The sequence below is a fragment of the Drosophila novamexicana genome, unplaced genomic scaffold (assembly GCF_003285875.2).
Source record: "Drosophila novamexicana strain 15010-1031.04,08,12 unplaced genomic scaffold, DnovRS2.1 tig00000193-arrow-pilon, whole genome shotgun sequence".
NCBI classification, from domain to species: Eukaryota; Metazoa; Arthropoda; class Insecta; order Diptera; family Drosophilidae; genus Drosophila; species Drosophila novamexicana.
In genome coordinates, this window is record NW_020824787.1 from 9,205,403 (window position 1) to 9,225,262 (window position 19,860).

The following is a 19,860-nucleotide window of genomic DNA, read 5'->3' on the forward strand; positions in this document are numbered from 1 at the left end:
CGAACATTTGCAACTCTGCATCCAATATCAATGCTCAGGTAAGGGCATTCAGTTTCGCATATGCTCGATCGCTTGGAATACCCTCTTCTTGCTACATATACAATTGCATATACTTTGCCAGCATTTCCTTCGGGGTTTATTCTCAGCGACACATGCAAATGGAAATGACATTTGCTAGCTTGCCTTCGGCTGCGCCTCCCGCGTTTCAAGAGTGTCCCTGCCCCTGCGTCCCGCTTCCTGCTCCCTGGTGCGCTTCTAAAAGGTCAGCTTGTGTGGCACACTCTATGCGATTACGGCTCGCAGATTGCTGCTCCTCGAGGGGAATACGGCGCAGCGCGCAGCTGATTCATTAAGTGAACTGAAATAAAATGTAAATTATTTGTATATGGAGGTTACGGACATGTGTGTGCATAATATTTAGATAGTCAGGGTCGCCCATTAGCCGAGGAGTAGAAAGGCATATCAGCTTGGGCTTCAGTGTGGCGTGAAATGCATTTGATAAATGCGTGGCACGTGCGCTGTTTGTCCAGGTTGTTGAAACATTTACAGTTTGAAATGCTGCCAGAACTTCAAATTTGGTAGCTGGCCAATTTTTTGTTGCCCCATTTGATTATGCTGCTATTTGTGGGCCTGGCCATAATCAAAGCTAGGCCCATTTGTTGTGCTGTCATCAAGTCGAAGCCTCCAGAGAGCGGCATGACAATGGCCCTTTTGCTCGAATGTCACTTTACGCGGACAGGTAGACAGCCAGCCAGTCAGACAGACAGACAGACTGTGAATTGTCTGCCTGCCTGTCTATCCCATCATTTGTGTTCTTTTTGCCTATGTCATAATTACATGACATGCCAGCCTAATTGCATTTAACAGGAAGCATAAAATGCACAGATGCAGTTATGGATGCCATATACGATAGCTAACTGCTCATAATTATAGTCAGAGCTGAATCTACCCTAAGCCAAAAATCACTGGCAAGGTAGATTAGCATTAGAAAACACTGCATTTGCCAAGCTCTTTATGTAGCTGTTAACTTTGACAGGCACTTGTAAAGAAATTTGACTAGTTCTATTCATAAGATTTGAACGGCATATCAAATAGAATTTTATATATGTAGACAACGAAGGAGTCTCTGCCTCCTACTCCTACTCTTTACTCTTTATTATAAACTGCAGGGTATCTCTTGGCTTAGCACAGTTAACTATGCCATGCATTTTATCTAGCTGTTAACTTTGACAGTCACTTGGAAAGTAATTTAACATATAAAATCTCGTAAATCTTTAATCATATAAACAACTAAGGAGTATCTGCCAGCAGCCCATACTCTATTGAGTGCAGGGTATCTCTTGGCTTAACTAGTCTTTTTTTTGTAGAACTTTAAACGATTTTGTCGCCCACATCCGCTTCCGGTTTTCGACTCGACTCACGCCACCTTCAGTGCAAGCTTGACAAGGGGTAAAGTTCTTTAAATTTCTGCCTCGCAGGGTTGTTGCCGTTCCATGCAATCAATAGCAACGGGCGGCCAATAACAAACTCTTTTTTGTGTTAGCCTCTGCCAGGGCAACCGGGGCGTTAGTTCAGTTCGGCTCAACAGTTTGTCAATCCATCAAGTCCTGACCAAGCCGGGGCGCATGTGTCACTGACCTCTAGTTGGCTGGCCACAGACACCACTGCACCAGCGCCTCTGCTCTGCTCTAGACTGTTGCTGCTGCTGCTGCTGGTCAGTCAGGTGTTCCATGAGCTGGGCTCCCGCTGCCCTCCACTCGGGCACTCAGGCATAGTTTGAACAAATGCTTAAATTGTTGCCAGAATTATGTTTTCAAAGGGTTGCATTTCATAATACCAAACCTTGTGGTTCACTTGAGTTCGTTGGGCGTGTCATTGGTGGTTGATTGTGAAGATATAATCTACATATGTATACTTATGCAGGTCGCCTAGCGATGTCTCGCTGTTGAGAGAGTTGATCAATTAAACTAAACATGAGTTTTCACTTAATTCTCTAGAATTTCCGGGTATTGCTGGACTTACGTGACTTTTTGATCTTTTGTATTTATATTCTTTCTCTATTAATAGCACAAAATTTACTTGTTCGTTAAATAATTGATGATTGCGGTGTTAATTATATTTTATTTTGTAATAACTCTTACGTATTCACTTAATAGTATTTAGCTAGTAAGCATTCTGATGTGTTTTTGTATAATTCCACACTCTAAGGTGGAAAAGGAGTGGAAAATGGGTGGAAAAAGGGTGAATTCAATCATTTTGTTTTTTTTCTCGGCGCCTGCACTTTTCCTAGATACACATTTATTTGTTTTCGAGAGTTTTACTCTTTAAGTTCAAGTTGTAAGTTTTTATATATATGAGTTCTGAAAGATCTGTCTATATATGCATCCTGATAATCCACTGGCACGTCGGAGCAGTGTAGATTTGTGCGCTTATCTAACAATCAATAAACAATCTGATTTGTGTGCTGCACAGAGTCTCGCTGACCTCGTCATTATATGATTTCTGCTGCCCCACATTTGCAGCAAGTGTTACTCATGTAGTTGCTTAGTAGCCTATATTACGTATACGCAGCATTGACCCAATGGCTTTTCGAAACTGGTTTCTGCTGCCGCTGCTATCAATTGCGCAAATTACTTTATGTATACAGATCTGGCTTTGTGTCAATAGATACATCCGTTGCCCAAATAACACGCCAAGCCAGACTCAATTCACATTGATTTGCCTGCGCCTGCTCTGGCGTATGTCATACATGAATATCATCTATCAACGCATCGTATCGCATTGCTGGGCAAATTAAGGTGCTCGGGCAGCGGAACAGGCTGTCAGATATGGAAAAAAAAAACTGACAGTAATAGCGCCAAGGTCAGGCTCACAAATAATGGACTAGCCAAGTGACCAGGCCCGCCCTCCTTCATACTCCCACACAGCATTTCTCTCCGTCTATCTGCATGATTGATGATAATCAAATATTTGCACTCGTGCAAATGAATTACGCTCGCATAGTTCATACAACTGGCAATTTTTTGTTGTTGTTGTTGCTATTTATATTAAAGCAAAACGCGCGCAAAAATTATTGCATATTTATTTATAAAACGCTTAGCATTTGCTGCTCGGCTCTTTGTTTTCTTGGTAAACAACTTTTTAGAGGCAACTGAAAAAGGGGTCGTGCTCATGTGTATATATTTTCTATATAGTTTCGACTCGATGTGTGTTTTTGTAATAGAACTCGTTTATTGAAATTCCAGTCGCGTCTGCGGCGTTATGTGATATCACTGACTCAGAGACTTACGCAACGCTTTTGGCTTTCGAACACTTGCGAGAGGGTCGCTCAAAAGGGTCTTCAATTCTCTCGAAATTCAATATGCTTTTGCAAAATGCTGATGCACACCTGAAGCAGATTTTAGGCCTATATAAGTGCTATATCTATCATTTGGTATTTAATAAGAAGAGTTTGTAACCAAACCTTCCCAGAAGCCGCTTTCATCTAATTAAAAATCTTCTGTCTTTATGCGAATGTACATGTCTGAGGCTCTGTAAATTTCTCAGCCCACACCCGTTGCTATTTGTCTGGCTGGAGACGCGCTAGACTTAGCTGATGTCAGCAATTAGCTTGATTAACGCCTGTGCTTAGGCAATTAAATTCAATTGCTTAAGTTGCCAGAAAATTATGCAAAACGCACTTTTCACCTCGACGTCGCTGACTCAGCCGCAACTGGCCCAGTTCGGATGAGAAATCACAAATACTACTTGCGGCAGCTTCTACTATTTACATTGTTGTTGTTGTTTAGCTCGCAAATGCTAAGGTGCTACGAACTCCCACTGACCGAGTGTCTGCCAAGCTGCCGCATGCCGCGCATTTTTGTGCTGGCCACCTTTTCGCTTTGGTTTCAATTTGCATTGTTTTAAAGTTAATTGTTCATCGGTCTTAAGTGCTGGCTCGTTGCCCAGCAAAAGCGCCACGAACAAAACCCAAAAGCCATACGAAATTTAATTAAACAAAAGCCAAATTGCATTTGCGCACAACTCTCGCGTAACTCAATTCATTTTTATTTGCGTTGCGAGCTGCGTTTTTTGCCCGCTATCGACACGAAATTGTGTGGCAAATGCCGCGTGGCGGACGGCGCTTGCATAAACAGGCGTTAGACAAGCGATAGCCATTTGCCATAACTAGAGCTTAATTAAATCAAATTTAAAGCTTATTAAAATTTGCCAGATGTGACTTAATTGGCACATCCACGCTGTCGAAAATGCGGATTATATTACGATAATGACAAATAATATATACTACTTTTTGCATTCTCAATTAATGCACTTTAAACTGGCTGATTTCGTTAATATTTTCGTGATTTGCGCCTCTTTATGCGATTTTCATGAATTCAAATACAGATTTTGATATTTGTCCATGCAGAGAATGGACGAGTGAGTGATAATCGAAATAAAAGCAGCTACAAAATGGGTTTCGAAGAATGGAATAGAATCGGAAGAGTAAAGCAAGAGTGATAACAAGCGTGTATCACGCGAATCTAGCCAGAGAGTGAGAGAGAGAATGCGAATAACAAATTAAGATATATGTTTAGTAACACAAAGAAAAACAAAAAGGGAGATAAAGGAAAGAGAGTTAGCATCTCAATACTACAAAAATATATTAATGCAAATCCTTTATGAATAGTGCAAGTATAACTTAACCAAATTCGTGAGAATCGCGAAGAAGGGCGAACAAAGGCATATTATTGAGACTTTAATGTCTCTAACTTTTTGCTTAGGCTTCAAAGAAGTCTTCTCGTTTAACCTATAAAGCTATAAAGCTATAAATAATTATTTGCATATACATTTTTAGTTAATCTTCTTGAAACTGTTCGCAAATGTCGCGTCATTCGTTTAAAATTCCATCAAAATTGTCAGCATTAAATTGCAATTTTCATGATTTGTTGTTGTTTGTTTTGGTTAAACGCCCCCTCAAAGCGCGAAATTGTTGCAATTTAAGCGTAGCTATCAGAGAGGTTCTCAACTGATTGAGTGTGTGGGTTTTCGAGTGCAATTTATCAATGGAAAGACTTGCTGCAATTCAGTAACAGCTCAAAGCGATACCCAAGTCGGACAACACAAATTGTGACAATGAATTTGCGTTGGGAATGAAAGCCATATAAGGCGACGACTAAAAGCTATGGCTAGGGTTACGGGTCAGGGTGGTAGTATGGAAGTACGGCTCCGGCTACGGTGCCATGTGCCATTTATCAAAGCACGCCATTCATTTGCAGAGAACGCACTTGGGAGGGAAAACGCAAAGCACAGCAAATCGCAGACCGCCCCACATGTTGTTGGCCGAAGGTTCAACAACCCGCGGGCCGAGTAAACGCCTCGTTCAAAAAAAAAAAAACAAAAAACAAACAGACGAGAAAGAATAAAGTAAAAAATCTGTGGCAATAATTTTTAATGTAAAACAGAGGCGCATAGCTCTTTGAATATTTGCTAGATGAGATCACATGAAAACTGTTGGGCTGAAATTGGGTTGGGTTTGGAAATTGTCTGGAATTGAAACTGAAATTGGAAGGGAGCAGCACATTAATAATAATTACGCGACCGGCGGCTTGACATCTGTTTGAAGTTTATGCTGGCACGCCACCGCGCGTTACTCTAAATGCCCCCCCCCCCTCACCGCTCCGCCCATGGATCACTTTCCGCTGACGATGGAGTTATTACAATGGGCCCTATAAATAGCCGAATGAAGATCGGCACGCAACCGCGTTTTGTTTTCATTTGCTGCCTTTATTATTTTGACCCTATTATCGTTTAACATTGGAGTTGGAGAGAATTGTAATTCTTGCTCGAGATGGCCCGTGTTGGCATCTTCAGTTCTTAAGAAGTGGCAGATCATTGCTTGACTGAGCTTAAGGTTAGCTAAATAACTATAAAAGTAAAGAATATTTGGGATATTTGGTATATATTTATATTAGGTCTACAAGTTTTAACTAATGTGGCCAACTTGACTCAGGCTAAGATTAATTATATAAATATAAAAGTATCAAATAGTTATGATATTCGCTATATCTTAAAGCTTTGTGCACTTTATTGAAGTTCTTTCTAACTAATTTCTTTCCTTCTAACTAATTTCAAGAAAGTTACATTGTTCGAATCGCGCAGGAAATATTCCTTTTTATTCGATTACTGTATAGCTCATGCATATGAAATACATCATAAATTGACTCTTGATCACATACATAAATCAACTCCAACGAGACATTTTCTCAATTGTCTCACTCTTTACACAATTTGACTTTTCACAGCTCTAAATATTCTATTAGATCAGCACTCAACAGAATTTTATCTTTATACGCACTTAAACTCATTGGGTTGAAGAGTCAAATTCAGTGTTCCTCCCCCCTTTCGATTGTAGGCTCTTGCTAAAGCAGTCCCCGCTTGACAGACCTTAGCAGTACGCCTCTGTCGTTCGCTGGACGATTTGCTTTGTCTTTAACAAATGTGAAGCAATTGAAGTTTAGGTTGTTGTGTGCTTCCATCAGAGCCCAACCCCAACTCCAACGACGACAAACGACTCGATGAATGTCGGCCCTGTCCGTGCTGTTCTTTGACCTGCCCCCAGCCCAAGCTGGAGCATCTGCCCAGTCCGGCTGTGGCTTGTAGTCTGTCGTCTTGGGCTTGTCATTTGCCAATTGGCATTTATGTTTTTGTAAATTGATATTTCCGTAGGGTGCAGTCCGAGTCGCTATAGCTAGCACATCAATTTGATGCATTCTAAAAACAATTCAACTAATTTGCTTTCTTTCCATCTCTTTTTGTTGCAGGTACGTATCAAAATATATGTTTATATATATATAGAACTCGTTTTATCCGAACACTTATCACGTAAGTTTGTTTGTACACTAAATCAGTTTATAAATTGCCGAAATTAATTCGGCTCCGGCTTTATTAATTTAAGGCAATTAATTAAAGCTGTTAAGTGGCTGAAAACAATTTGCAGCTCGTTTAAAGCGGCGGCATCAATGGGTTAAGTGCCTTCACACCCTCCACTTCTGTGCAGCTACGTGCCTAATTGAAAGTTCAATGGATTTTCAGCAGCAACAGCTTTACAAGAAATGCCTGCAGTTATCCCCACACTGTCGTCCCCTTCACCCTTGAGAGATCTCTCTCATCTCTCAAGTGCATTTCATCTGCTGCCTTTTCAAATGAATCTCGCTTGAGTTCGGGGCAGCTGCCAGCTGCACATTGCGAGCTGCAAACTTAATTTGCTTGCCCGGCCAAAACAAAGGCACTTAATCATCTACAGATTTTGCAGACGTTCCAAAAATGACAAAGATATGAGTTTAATTACTCAACGACGCGCCCTTCAATTTGTCGCGTCCCCGTCTGTCTGTCTGACGTCTAGACGAGTTCGCAGTCATTTCCTCACTTCTCGGCTTCCATTGATTTTGGCCATTCGTGCATATTATTTTGGCTGACTATGTGGAAACCCGTCTGATCATGCGACACTCATCTATCAGAGCTCAGCGTGTGACTTTGGTGTCCCTCAAGTAACTTTTGTTTCTATCTAATTCATCAAAATTTGGTTGTATTAAACATGTTGAATGATGTCAGCAAAGAGTTTATATATACAAATAAGTATTAAAATCTACTGTTTTCACTTTTGCAACTTTACGGATCATTTTATCGGTGCTTAAACTGAACAGACAAAGTTAAGCCGAAATTTGAATCCAAATCAACAGGTAGATTTAGTTAAGCCAGCTTTGCCTTAAGCCATACTTTGTATACTCGAAACCAAGAGATAATCTGTGGATCTTTGTTTTTCTTCGGCTAATCTTTTGCTTAAAACTCTAACGCCGGCTTAAGAGTAAGTGCATATAAGTCAGGCTAGCTTGATCAGGCTTGGCTTTACATCGATATACATATCTCTACACTTTATTGAAATCATATTGAATAAACTCTCTTACATATTCTTACTGCTGTTCAATCGAAACAATAATGCTAGAAAAAACTATGTCGAATCGACTGCTAATTAAAAAATAAAACTGCTTTAAATGAAAATGTTTAAAATGTCATGTCCTTATCCCAATATTGTCCAAGTTATAGAAACTTTCAACTACACTTCTCGCTTTACCTAAACTCGAAATTTGTATTTACTTAAACTTTCTTCAAGTCTTAAAGCTGTTTACTTTCAATTTATGTTAAATTCCAAATCGAATCGAACTAGCGACCATAATTAAAGTGTTCATAAAGCCTGTAAATACCTAATAGTCTATCCATGTTTCAGTGTGCTATCTTTTCTATGACCATAAATGATAAGAGCAGGTAATCTTATCACTTGTTAATGAACTGATTTGCTGACTTAATTTTTTAGTGCTGCCAATGTAAACTCTTGTCAGCATTATTTATAGATTAGTTGACCTTGTCATTTGAGGAAAGGTTGCCATGCAAATTGAATTCGTGCTTTAATCGGGTAAATAAGTGCACTGAACGAGGGGTGCCTTGAAAGTTCTACATCCTTGCAGCAATAATAAGCATGAAAATAAAACAAAATATATATGTATTCAGTATATGAAATTGTAGCCAAGCGAGGGCAATTATTATTGGTTTGCCCGCGTTCTGTGCCACTGTCAGCTGCTGTCGGCTTTAAGGCAAAAGTGCAAATTGTGCTGCCAATCGACATATTGATTTAGATTTAACTGCAAGTATTCAGTTATGCACCGGCTATTCTATGTGCCGGAGCAGATGTTGGCCAGGTGTCCGCCACGATTTGCATACGTTTTATGGCGACCTGCAAATGCAGGAATTCGAAATATGCGAAAGGTGCCAACTGACAAATGCAATTGCTGTGAGGGACAATAAAAGCGCCGGCCTCTACGAACACGTGTGCCCGACTGCGTTATAGAATTTTGGAAATGCCGAAATTAAAAAGCAATCAAGGAATAACCCAGGCACAGCCTAATTACCCAGCTTGCACTTAGCCAGAAAAATGCACCAGGGTCTTTGGGCAAGGGGGCGGCGCACAAAGGTTAACCGCGCCTACCTGTTCACACACGGGCGGGTGGGCCGGCAGTGGGCTGTGCGGCTTTCGATCCTGTGCTACCTGTGTGATATATAAACCGACCGGCGTCTGGCCAATGTCAACAGTTGCACAGCAGCCTTCAAAGCAAACACATATCGAAGTTTCTCTCAAATATTTGTGAAACATCATCATGGCAACCTACACTTGCACACAGTACGTGAACTTCATGGATCCCACCAGCTATGGTGCGATATCCACCACATATACCCTAGACACGGCTCGCTTTGGCCAGCACGACCTAGGTCTGTTCATGGAGAGCCTGGAGACAATAGCTCGCATCGAACGGGAACGCCACGAGCGACGTCAAAACCGGCGCAAGCAGCGGCTGCAGGAGGCGCGCATTGCGGAGCTGGAGAACGAGCGCAGCGTCAGTCCGACGCCCAGCGCAGAGGAGGCCGTGGATGAGCCCCTTATGTATATGGAGGCCAAGTGTATACCCTATGCGATCAGCGAGGCCCTGCCAGTGCCTGAGAAGAGCGCACCCGACTATGATGTCTGTGACGACGAGGCCTATGGCAGTGCCCATCAATCGCCCCGCAGCAGTGTCACCTACTGCAGCTGCGCCGGCATCTCCAGCACTGGACTTGATTCCGATTCAGCCGAGTCGGGCATTTATGGCACCTCCTCACCGACACCATCGCTGCGTCCACGCTCCCAGGCCATTAGCAAGCCCAAGCAACGCTCCACACGCTCCCGCATCATTAGCATGGTGCTCAAGCGGGAATATGCCAAGGCGCCCTCGGCGGAGACAGTGCATCATTCCGAGGACTGTGATCATCTGCTCAACAGCACCATCAAGCAACAGTATGATCGATTGTCATCGAAGTCCCGACGCGGCATCGCCTGCCCCCAGGGCTCGGCCGAGGAGCGTTTTCTAGACAAAGCCTTGCGCTATTTGACCTTGTGATTGGCATGGCTCTCGCAGTGCCTATAGCTTTAATCAATAGTTCTACTATTATACTATTATTATATATATGTATCGCTTAGATTTGTTTGCAAAACATTTTTATATTAAAATTTACGACTCAGAAAGAAATTTAAGATGGTTTTTAATAATTAGAGTAGCTCTCGGCATGAGTTTGATGGAAATGTTTAAAAAAAGGTGATTTTAGAATATTTTAGGGCCTAACTTCCTATTAAGCTATATTATATAGTAGTTCGATGCTCATCAAAAGTTGCTTATGAGTGAGCTCTACTATATACTATATGCAAAATGTGTTTTATACTAATACTTAACTTTGACCTATCGGTTATATGAAATTCTTATGCCTGGCGTGTGCAAGTTGAAATAGACAGCCCGACATGAATATATATCGACTCGACTGTTAATACTGATCAAGATTATATATATTTTGTTCATTATATTATATTCGTGAGAAAATTATATCATTTTTATTTGTTTTTGTTTATTAATATAAATTTTTAAATATTAATATTAATTTGAGTGGGAGAGAAAATAGGCGAGGCAAATACATCTCTAAATGATGAATGATCCCACGAGAATCCAGAGAGCCTTATGTATGATTCAGTGTGATTAATATGTGTGTTCTAAGTTGTTATTGTATTAGTGTAAACGTTGACTTAGTGTGGGGGGAAAGCATCATCCGACGATTTAGTCTTGGCTAACCGATGAATACAAACATTATGCCGATCAGTAATTCTAAAGAAAATATAATACATTATAAACAAAAACCTCAAAGCACACTCACACACACACTCACATTTATTGAATATAGAGTTTCTATTTTTTTTTAAATACTCTATTTTACTTATAATTTATTTGCATTTGATAATCCACTAACTTATCCTTTTTCCCGTCTGTTCATTATGATTGTCTCTTCCCTGATGTGCACTTCCCTTTGTTAATTCTCTATTCAGATACTTATTGGGCGACCCAGTGACACGGTTGTCGACTGGCAGCTGGCTGCATCATCTCGATAATCTGCTTCAGTTTAACAGGCTGTCAACTGCTGGTAACCTGGTCTAAATATAGACGAACTGTTGACACCCTGCCGCTGCCACCGCGAGGCAGCTGTCAGTTGTCAAGTGTGAAGACAAGCATACACCATGAGCATACACGTGTGAGTGTGCGTGTGTGTGCGTGTGTGTTGTTGTGGTTGTACTTGAACAAGCCGCCTGTTGCTGGCGCTTTGTGTTTATCAACTTGCACAGGGTGACTCGAGGCACAGGGCATTTCGATGCCTGCATCCTGTTGCTATAAAAGTAAAGCTTGCCGCTGTTGCGTTCGCTTTGTTTTGGTCATGCGCCAAAGCTGCCATAAAAACGGTTACAACTGCTTTTGGCTTTGGCTTTGGTTTTCGTTTGGCCTCAACTCAGTATCTATCACAAATTCAAAAGCGTAGCATACATCTCTGTGCCGGAAATGGCAAACGTAGTGTAGCGCGTAGTGTGTGCGTGTGTGCGTGTGTGTGTTGCTGTTTTGTGTGTTGCATGTCGCGCGCGTCATGTTTGCCCAAGTAAAAGCCAAATTTAATTAATTCATTTAGCCTAAGCGCGACTCGCACACAGACAGCGAAACCCTAAAAGTGCTCAAAAACGCATTTACCAACCAGCGCCCCTCCCCGCTGGCCAGTGCATGCCCCCTCCCTCTACTTATAACTTAGTGCTCGCTGTGTTCCCTTGACAATAAAATATGAATTGATGCGCGCGCTGCGCCATAGTATCCTCCACATCCTTATATATATAAACGGGCGTATGTATTGGTGTATCGTGCGTTCGACAGAATTATATTCTTTTTCGTTTCTGCGTTTTTGCATGTCAACGTTTTTTTTTAAGGTCAACTCGCGGCTGCGTTTGGGGCGCGCGTTCAACCAAAAATGTAATCAACCAAGCGCCAAAGTTATAAAAATAAATTTTGAAACACATTTCTATCTACATAGAGAGAGTTTCTGGTTTTTTGGGGTGTGCCTATTTTATGGCTTGCAGTTTCGCCTCTGTGTGTGTGTGTGTGTAGTAAGTGAGCTTGCGTGTGTTTCTGTGGGTGCTTTTATTGACTTCCTTTTTTTTTCTTTTGCATGGCTGTATGTGTGCGTGCTAATTGAGTTTTGTCATATATGTGTGTGCGTGCGTGTGTGTGTGTGTGTGTGTGTCAGTTTTATACAATTTCTTAACCAAACAATGCATTGTGTTTTCTATCAAAATTCAAAAATCTAAAACATACAGCAACAAAAAAAAACTATAAATATTCTATATACCATACAGTAACAACAATATGCTGCAATACGATCAGGTAATTGTTAGTGCGATAATCGAGTTTATCATTTACATCATTTACATCAGCGTCAAATCCGGCTGCCGGCATCTAGAACATGACCCACATTGCACAAGCTGCTGCTGTCACCTAACCGCCTGCTGCTGCAACCACTAAACCACTGCACCACTTTCAATGGACGCTTCAATTGCAGTGGCAAGCGGCACGGCAACTGTCGATGTTGTCGCTCGTTGCACACGGCAACAACTGACGACAGCAGCGCCTCCCAACGCCATCTGACTGCCCGTCCCGCCCCGCTCCGCCCCGCCCCTCCTCCTGCCCGCCTTTGTAGCCGCTGAAGTGCCTTGGCATACGTGTATGACGACTGTGATTAACTTTTGTCTGTCTTTTGTTTTTCTGTCTGTCTCAGGTTTTACAACACTTGCCTCTGCCCCTTGCCATGCCCCCCCCCCCCTCGCTCTCACTCTCGTTCTTTCTCTGCGGCTGTGCGCTTTTGTCGTTTACACTGCGCTACAGCCAAGGCAAAATGTTAGTAGCCCAGCATTGTTTACACTTGGGATGCTAACTCAAGTTTTTGCTATGCACTTGAAATCTTTTATTAAGCACTTGCCTTGAGAGTCAGCAAGTGTGTGTACGACTAGTTGTGTGTGTGTGTGTGTGTGTGTGTGTGTGGCAGGTTGAGCAAGAGACTTAGACGCAGTCCAAAGTCACCCAACTTAAATATCAAAGAACTGCCTATATATAACTTGCTTAACCTTATTATTCCTACTACAACAAGGCCAAAATTATTAAATTATTAATATAAGTAAAGAATTTAGTTACAATCATCATATTCATTATATGAATACTAAAATGTATTGCAATATTTCTTAAATATTATTCACATGGTAATTCTATCAATAAATGTACCATTAATTCCTCTTAACTCTGAGATGACATTTTTCCTTCACCAATCAGACGACACTTTTTGAAAGTCTGAAGTCACCTTTCTTTATCTTTATATGCTGCATAGAGAATTAGTTTAAAACACGACTACAAAAACTACATAATATATAGTTTATCCTCTAAACAAATGTATTTCCTTCTTATCAGCTTGGCTTTGAGCTTTTTAATTGAAAAACATCAATTTATAAAATAGTAAATCTGTTCGAAATCTTTGAGGTGACAAAAAAAGGAAGGTCTCTACTGCATAATCTGTTTCATAAGTTTTTCACTTGTCACCTCAAGGCCTGCTCCGGACCTGACCCAATGCGCTATTTATCACAGGACATTCTTCAGATTTTGCAACTCCCCCCGCATAACCTAGAAATGTCGCAGAAAAAGTTTTGTGTAGTTTTTTGTTTTCTTTTTGCATTGCAGCTGGCTCGGCTACTCTCTTAAGTCCAGCATCAGATTGACACAATGCCCAAAAACAAACAAAAGCGAAAAGTTTGCCTTAAGTTATCGAAAACTTTTCGCTTTGCTGACTCATCGCAATGGCCCACACACTAAGACCCAGAGAAAGGAAAATTATATCATTCAAGTGTCCGCGCTTATGCACACGCAATAAATCATGTCGATGGGAGGATGAACACATCCAATCTCAGCTGGCATTAGGCGCCCAGGGTTGGCAATCTATGAAAACCGCTTCGACAAAAGACAATCGCGAAACCTGTTGACAGTCCGAGCTTGCTCCAATAAACTTGTTTAGAGTATTAAAGGTCAAATCAGACGTGAAAGTAATGCTAAATATATGAGCGGAGTTCATAGATAATCGAATTCTATGATAATAAAGTAGTCTGGCGTTAAAACACATCCAAATCTATAATACAGCCCCTGGAATTAGGATCTATTTGAAACAATTTCAATTAACCTCGAACCTTGGAACCAAGGAACTTAAATTATAGTTGATTAACGCCTGGCCAATAAGTTCGTGTTTCAATAACCATTTAGTCATATGATAAATATAAGACCTGTGTTACCTCCTCTTAAATTAAGTACAAGCTTAACAATTGACTATTCATTACTAATCTATTTCCATTTCTTCCGCTCTCTCTCTCTCTCTTTGATACAGCCACCTGAGAATGAGCTACAGAAATCGCACGATCACAATCCGGCCGCACTGAGCGAGCATCAATTGCGAGTGCAGGCATCGCTGCAGCGCCTGAATATACCCGACTGGTTTCGACAATACAATCAAAATGCAGCACGGTCGCCAGATGGCGCCGGCGCCGGCGTCGGTGCCGGCAACGCTGGCCCAGCGTCCTCTGGCGGCTACAAGCCGGGCAATTTTACGCGCAAGCGCACACAGGACTCGGGTCGCTGGCAGGGCCTTAACTCGAAGACGACTTCGCTCAGTTCGCTGGGCTCGCAGCGCTCTGATCGTAGTCCCCTGCTGTTGAGTCCCTCGGCGCACAGTCATCATGGCGGCCAGAGCAGCAGCGTCAGCGGCTCGGCGTCGGCACATCAGGCCCATGGCCAGGGCGTTGGCGCCACACGCTGGTCCACCTCGCATCTGAACTCCACGCAAACATCGCCGAGCGTCTCGCAGCGCGGCAGCTTTGCCCGCGGCGCGCCCATCAACAGCAGCTTCATGTCCGTGGCCAGCGGCAGCAGCGCCGGCGCACCCGGCGGTGTCCTGAGGAACTCCTATCGTCAGCCCTATCTGGGCTGGCGCAGCACTGAGAAGCTCTCGCAGCGCACGCCCCACGAACGGTAAGTCCCTAACTGACTTTATTATTTGTCCATATCTAATATGCTGTTGCCTCTTGCATTTAAGGCTGGCCAACTCGCTGCTGGCGCAACGCACATCGCCCACAACGGCGACGCCGACGAACGGTGTGCGAAGGCTGCAGCCCGTGACGCCGGAGATACAGAGCTCCATCAAGGAGGTGACCTCGGCCATAGTGCATTATGTGAACGATCAGACGCAGGCGCAGGCACAGCTGCAGCAACAGCGCAGCCGCTCGACGAGTCCCAATTCGAGGTAGGCAACGGATCGGGCACGAAACAAATTGAATATGAGAACAAAAAGAGAACCGTTGCAGCCCACACACAAAATATTTATAGAGTGTTCAAGTTGTCGTAGTTGTCGCCTACCCCTACTGCCTATCCAATCTGTGTGTAGCTGTTGTTACCAACTGTTTGATCATATGTTCCATGAAAATCTCAGTTCATATCTTTATACCACACACACCTCACTAAAAACACATCATTTTCATTATTTCCTACCACTACAAAATTTTCATTTCTCTTCGGCAATACTACACAACGCGTAGCTACCTGTAAAAGTCCAACCACAGCACCAACTGCAGCACTCAGAGTCGGTTTGGTCAGTCGGTTAGCTGACTGCCACGCCCTCAGCGATGTCCAGAGGTAAGCAGGCTCCAGATACCATATTTGGGCAATGTCATCCTCCTCATCGTCTCAGCGTCTCCTTCATGTGGCTAACCTGTGACTAATTTTCGTGCTATTCTACATGTGTTACTTACACCAAATATTCTATTATATCTGTGCTGGTTTCTACTAAAAACACTAAAAAAACAACGACTAAACAAAACTCTTCACCTTAAAACTTAAACGGGCACAAAGTGCTTGGATTTTTGCCAATTTCAAGTCACATTTGGGTCAGGTCAATTCTTATGCTTGGCAAAGAGTAGATAGGATGCTTAGGATTTTTAACTATATTTATGAGGAATTTTAATTCTGTTGAACCTATTTTCGGTTTCGGTTTCGGACTATTAAATTAAATTTTTGTTTACTTACATGAGTATAATATATAAGTTCTTAATGAATTCTGCAGAAGAGCTGTTGAAAAAGTTGAATTAGGTGAACCTTTGTTAGTTTAGATTATTGTTTTAGAAAGGAAAACTCTTTCTCCTGCGAAGTATAATTATGTATTTATTTTTTTTTTGTCAAAATCATGCCTAAATAATTTCTCAGATAAATATGAAAAGAAGCAGACTTTTAATATACATTTTCATTTTCTTATTGCAATCTTTGTGTAAAGATTCTAATCAAGTTTGCATATTTGTTTCCTTTATGTAAACTAAATCTTTTCAATACTTAAATTCTTTTTTTATTTATTGCATTAAAAATGCACACACATGAAGTAAGAAATTTTAAGATATTCTAACTAAATTCTACTCTACTTTAAAAGTGGACTTTCACTTAGCAATCCCTGTTCTTTTTCCTTCACGTAGTTAGTATTTGTTTAAGCCACACATCTCTATAATTATACTTTGCTTTGTCCACAAATACAAATATTACGTAACCCGGGTGGGTTTAGTTATTATTGCTAATACAATATGATATCAGAGTCAACCTTTATTATTATTTCCACATATTAATAACATTTGCCCAACACAATAACTCGTTCAATCTGCTGCACATTGTGGCAATCACAGAATCGAAACCACTTGCCACATTATGAGCATAAATCATGTGAGATTTACCCTATCAATATTTACACAATGGCATTCAAATCGAAATTGATTCCATTTCGCTTTCATGTTGAATCTGACAGTCTGTGCGATGTCAGCGCAAACTGTCCCTTGTCCCTATTAATAAGGCTCGAGGCGAGGCAAAACGAGGCCTCGCCCCAAACGTCGCATGCAATTTAAATGTCAACAATGCAGCTGTCGGGCCCTGTCTATATTGTGTGGCTACCTATTCTAGGATATGTCCCTTCCAGCTCCCAATACCTGTGCACCATCAGCGAGCGCCACTTGTCCACGTTTCGAGTGGAGCTCACTTGGCCCCAAGCTAGCATTATGAAAATCAATATTATTAAAGTAGAGCAACTCACAGACAGGCTGCTACAATGCCAAGCTGTTTTCTTATGGCAAATGGGTCAACGAGGTAATGCTGTCTATCTGTATGAAACAGCCGAGCAGACTTTGGTAGTGTATCTATCGGGTCGAGTGGGGTCCGTTTAATTGAGTTACATTTGCCAAAAAAGAAAATGTATAAAAAATATATAACATGTCCGTGCTGAGGAATTGGAATTGTTTGACAAAAAGATTTTATGCTATATCAAGAAATCCATAAATATTATAAGTAAGAGTTAGAAGCTTGTATAAATTTATAAATTTGATTCACAACCAATCACATTAGAAATCTGAAATAAGCTCACAAAATATGTCAAGTGATAAATATTTAATAGGAAAAACTGAAATTGAAATGAGCTCAAATTGCATGTTTATAGAAAAGGCCAATGTTACGCTTATTAGGGTTATTTTACCATTAGATTATTCTAAAACGGTACCTTCTCTTCACGAAGAGCATCAAAGTGTGCTACTTAAGGAACTCCGAAAAATTGTTGACTGTTTTGTCTGTAATCAGGCCGACAGCCAGGCGCCCGAGTCGCCCCCTTTGCGAAATAGCCGCAGCAACCCTCCACAGCAGCCAAAGTGGCGTGTGCATCTCTTTCGCACACACACAAACCCCAACCCAGCCAAAAGGGAAAAAGCCACCTCTTTTATGCTCTCGATCCCACAATTTGGCTTTGCCAATGCTGTGTGTTCACATCCATTCGACGTTTCATTCGTGTGCCACGTCTGCTGCCTGACGCTACGCAAAGAGCGCTGCGCACTGAAATATTTATAAGAAATCGAAAGTAAAAATAATTACATAAATATTGTGAGTAGTCCAAGCAGAGCTTTAAATAGTATAGCATAGTTAAAACCAGTTTTTTGTGTGGCCAATTGAAATGTGGGCCAACAATATGCAAAGAGTTGTCTGAGGTTAGTGCCATGTTGCCACTGCCACAAGTGCAGGCGGGTCCAGTTGAGTCACAGCTGCTGTGACGTCACTTATTGATTTTACTAGCCTGGTGTTTGTTGTTGTTACCCTTGGCTATAACGCTATCGAGAACGTTGACTAATCTGTGCTCTCGAATTCCACAGAAAGTGCTGGCTTGAAAGCAGCTTTGTTGGCACACGTCCGCTGGATTCACCGCAAACGCCCGTCATTGACAGCAGCAGCAGCCCGCCCGCAACCCAACACCAACACCAGCAGCACCAGCAGCAGCAGCAGCCGCATCAACACCTGCAACAGCTACACCTGGATGCCACATCGGCGCTTGCCGTTGGACAGCCGCCACTACGCATGAACGGACTTAGCCGGGTCGGCGGCGGTGGCGGTGAGTCCACCATATATATTTGACCAGCTGGCGTGCTTAGATTTTATCTAGTTTATATCCATTTGATTTGTTTTATTTCAAGAACAAAAATTGATATCACAAATTTGTTTTCTAATGTGCACAAAAATCACCAATGCGAAATGCTTAAATATATGTGCTACACATATGTCACATATGTATTGTAGCTAAGCGTACATATTTTTAATATGTAGCTGAAACCCTTATGATTTCTTAGACGCACACACACACACACACACACATACGCAAATGTAGCTTGAAATGCAATTTTCTACATTTGTTTTATTTTATCGTAACAAAGAAATTGAATTAGGTGCAAAGTGCAAATGCATTTTAGGCTACTTTTCTGTTTTAACGATTGTAAATTACGAGCAACTGCAAATAGAGAGAACAACATTTACACGCATTCATTTTAAATTGACCAACTTTTTGATTTTGTATATCAAATGCAAACGTACATGAGTAATTTTTAGTGTTTACAAAACCTATTTTAATAAATTTACTATTTAATTTTTATGATTAATTTTTAATAAACACACAGCTATGGCATACAGTTAATTATTATTGTATTATTATTATTATTATTATTAATATTATTGTCATAATCCGCATTATAATTATTATTATCATTATTATGATTATAACTATTATTATTGTACTCGTCCCTCCTTGTCACATCATTTGATGCAATTCAATTGTTTATAGCATACTTATCTGCGCATAAGTTTGTTATGATTCTCATTGGCATAACTCATTTGAAATTCAGCTCAAAATTCGCATGCACAACCCAAACATCAATTCGTCATTTGGAATTTTCAATTTTAGGCTTGGTTTTTAAAATTAGAAAAATTCACGTACCTAACCCACAAAACATAAAACAGACTTTCTTTTAACAACATAGCGTGCTATAAATTTGATTTCTTTTTATTATATATTTATACAATGATGTATTATCATTTAAATGCAACGAACGATTCGAAGAGATTTCTATTTCGATCACATACTTGTCTGGGTATATAATTTTTGTAAAAATTATTATAATTTATATAAAAGAAAAATGATATGATATCGAAGTGCTTTATATACGACTACAAAGCGGGCACAGCCCTCGCTAATGGTGGCTACAATAAAAACTAAACTATATTTTATACAAAACATGTTTATAATTTTGTAGTTTATGAATTGTGTTTACTTCTTATTGTGATTTGTTTTTAGCTAAAGTAGAGAGTAGAATTTTCTTAGCTACCCATTGCTCTTTAAGTGTGCTTAATACTCACCTTACGCTTGTGTACATAAAACATTTTCTCAGTGTAATTTTTAAATAATTGTAATTCTTAATAATTCACTTCGTTCGAACATATATTTATGTAATACCCCAATATTTAGTTATAAGAACATTTAATGCGCTAAACATTTTTTTTCAAGCCT

At 40.9% G+C, this 19,860-nt stretch overlaps 2 protein-coding genes across 4 annotated transcripts in view; both read left to right on the plus strand.

Moving 5' to 3' along the window:
- Positions 1–18,963, plus strand: part of LOC115759029 (serine-rich adhesin for platelets) — a 39,509-nt gene extending 20,546 nt beyond the window's left edge. Inside the window, exons 5-8 of one of the 3 annotated variants that reach the window (XR_004017483.1) lie at positions 14,347–14,987; positions 15,052–15,258; positions 15,551–15,647; positions 15,703–16,277. Coding sequence is in view for 2 of the 3 variants with exons in the window: in XM_030699845.1 (XP_030555705.1) it covers positions 12,294–12,311; positions 14,347–14,987; positions 15,052–15,258; positions 18,179–18,437 (1,125 nt within the window). In the remaining variant the exon portion in view is untranslated. Of the gene's footprint in view, positions 1–12,210; positions 12,312–14,346; positions 14,988–15,051; positions 15,259–15,550; positions 15,648–15,702; positions 16,278–18,178 lie in introns of those variants that run through there. The other 2 variants (XM_030699845.1, XM_030699844.1) reach the window with 2 other exon arrangements.
- LOC115759030 lies at positions 9,141–10,068 on the plus strand. The gene has a single exon (XM_030699846.1). The coding sequence runs from the start codon at positions 9,192–9,194 to the stop codon at positions 9,966–9,968; it is 777 nt and encodes a 258-aa protein (XP_030555706.1). The 5' UTR covers positions 9,141–9,191; the 3' UTR covers positions 9,969–10,068.
- Positions 18,964–19,860: the final 897 nt, after the last annotated feature.

Coding starts and splice junctions, on each gene's coding strand:
- LOC115759030 (XM_030699846.1), top strand. CDS start 9,192: ATGGCAACCTACACTTGCACACAGTACGTGAACTTCATGGATCCCACC.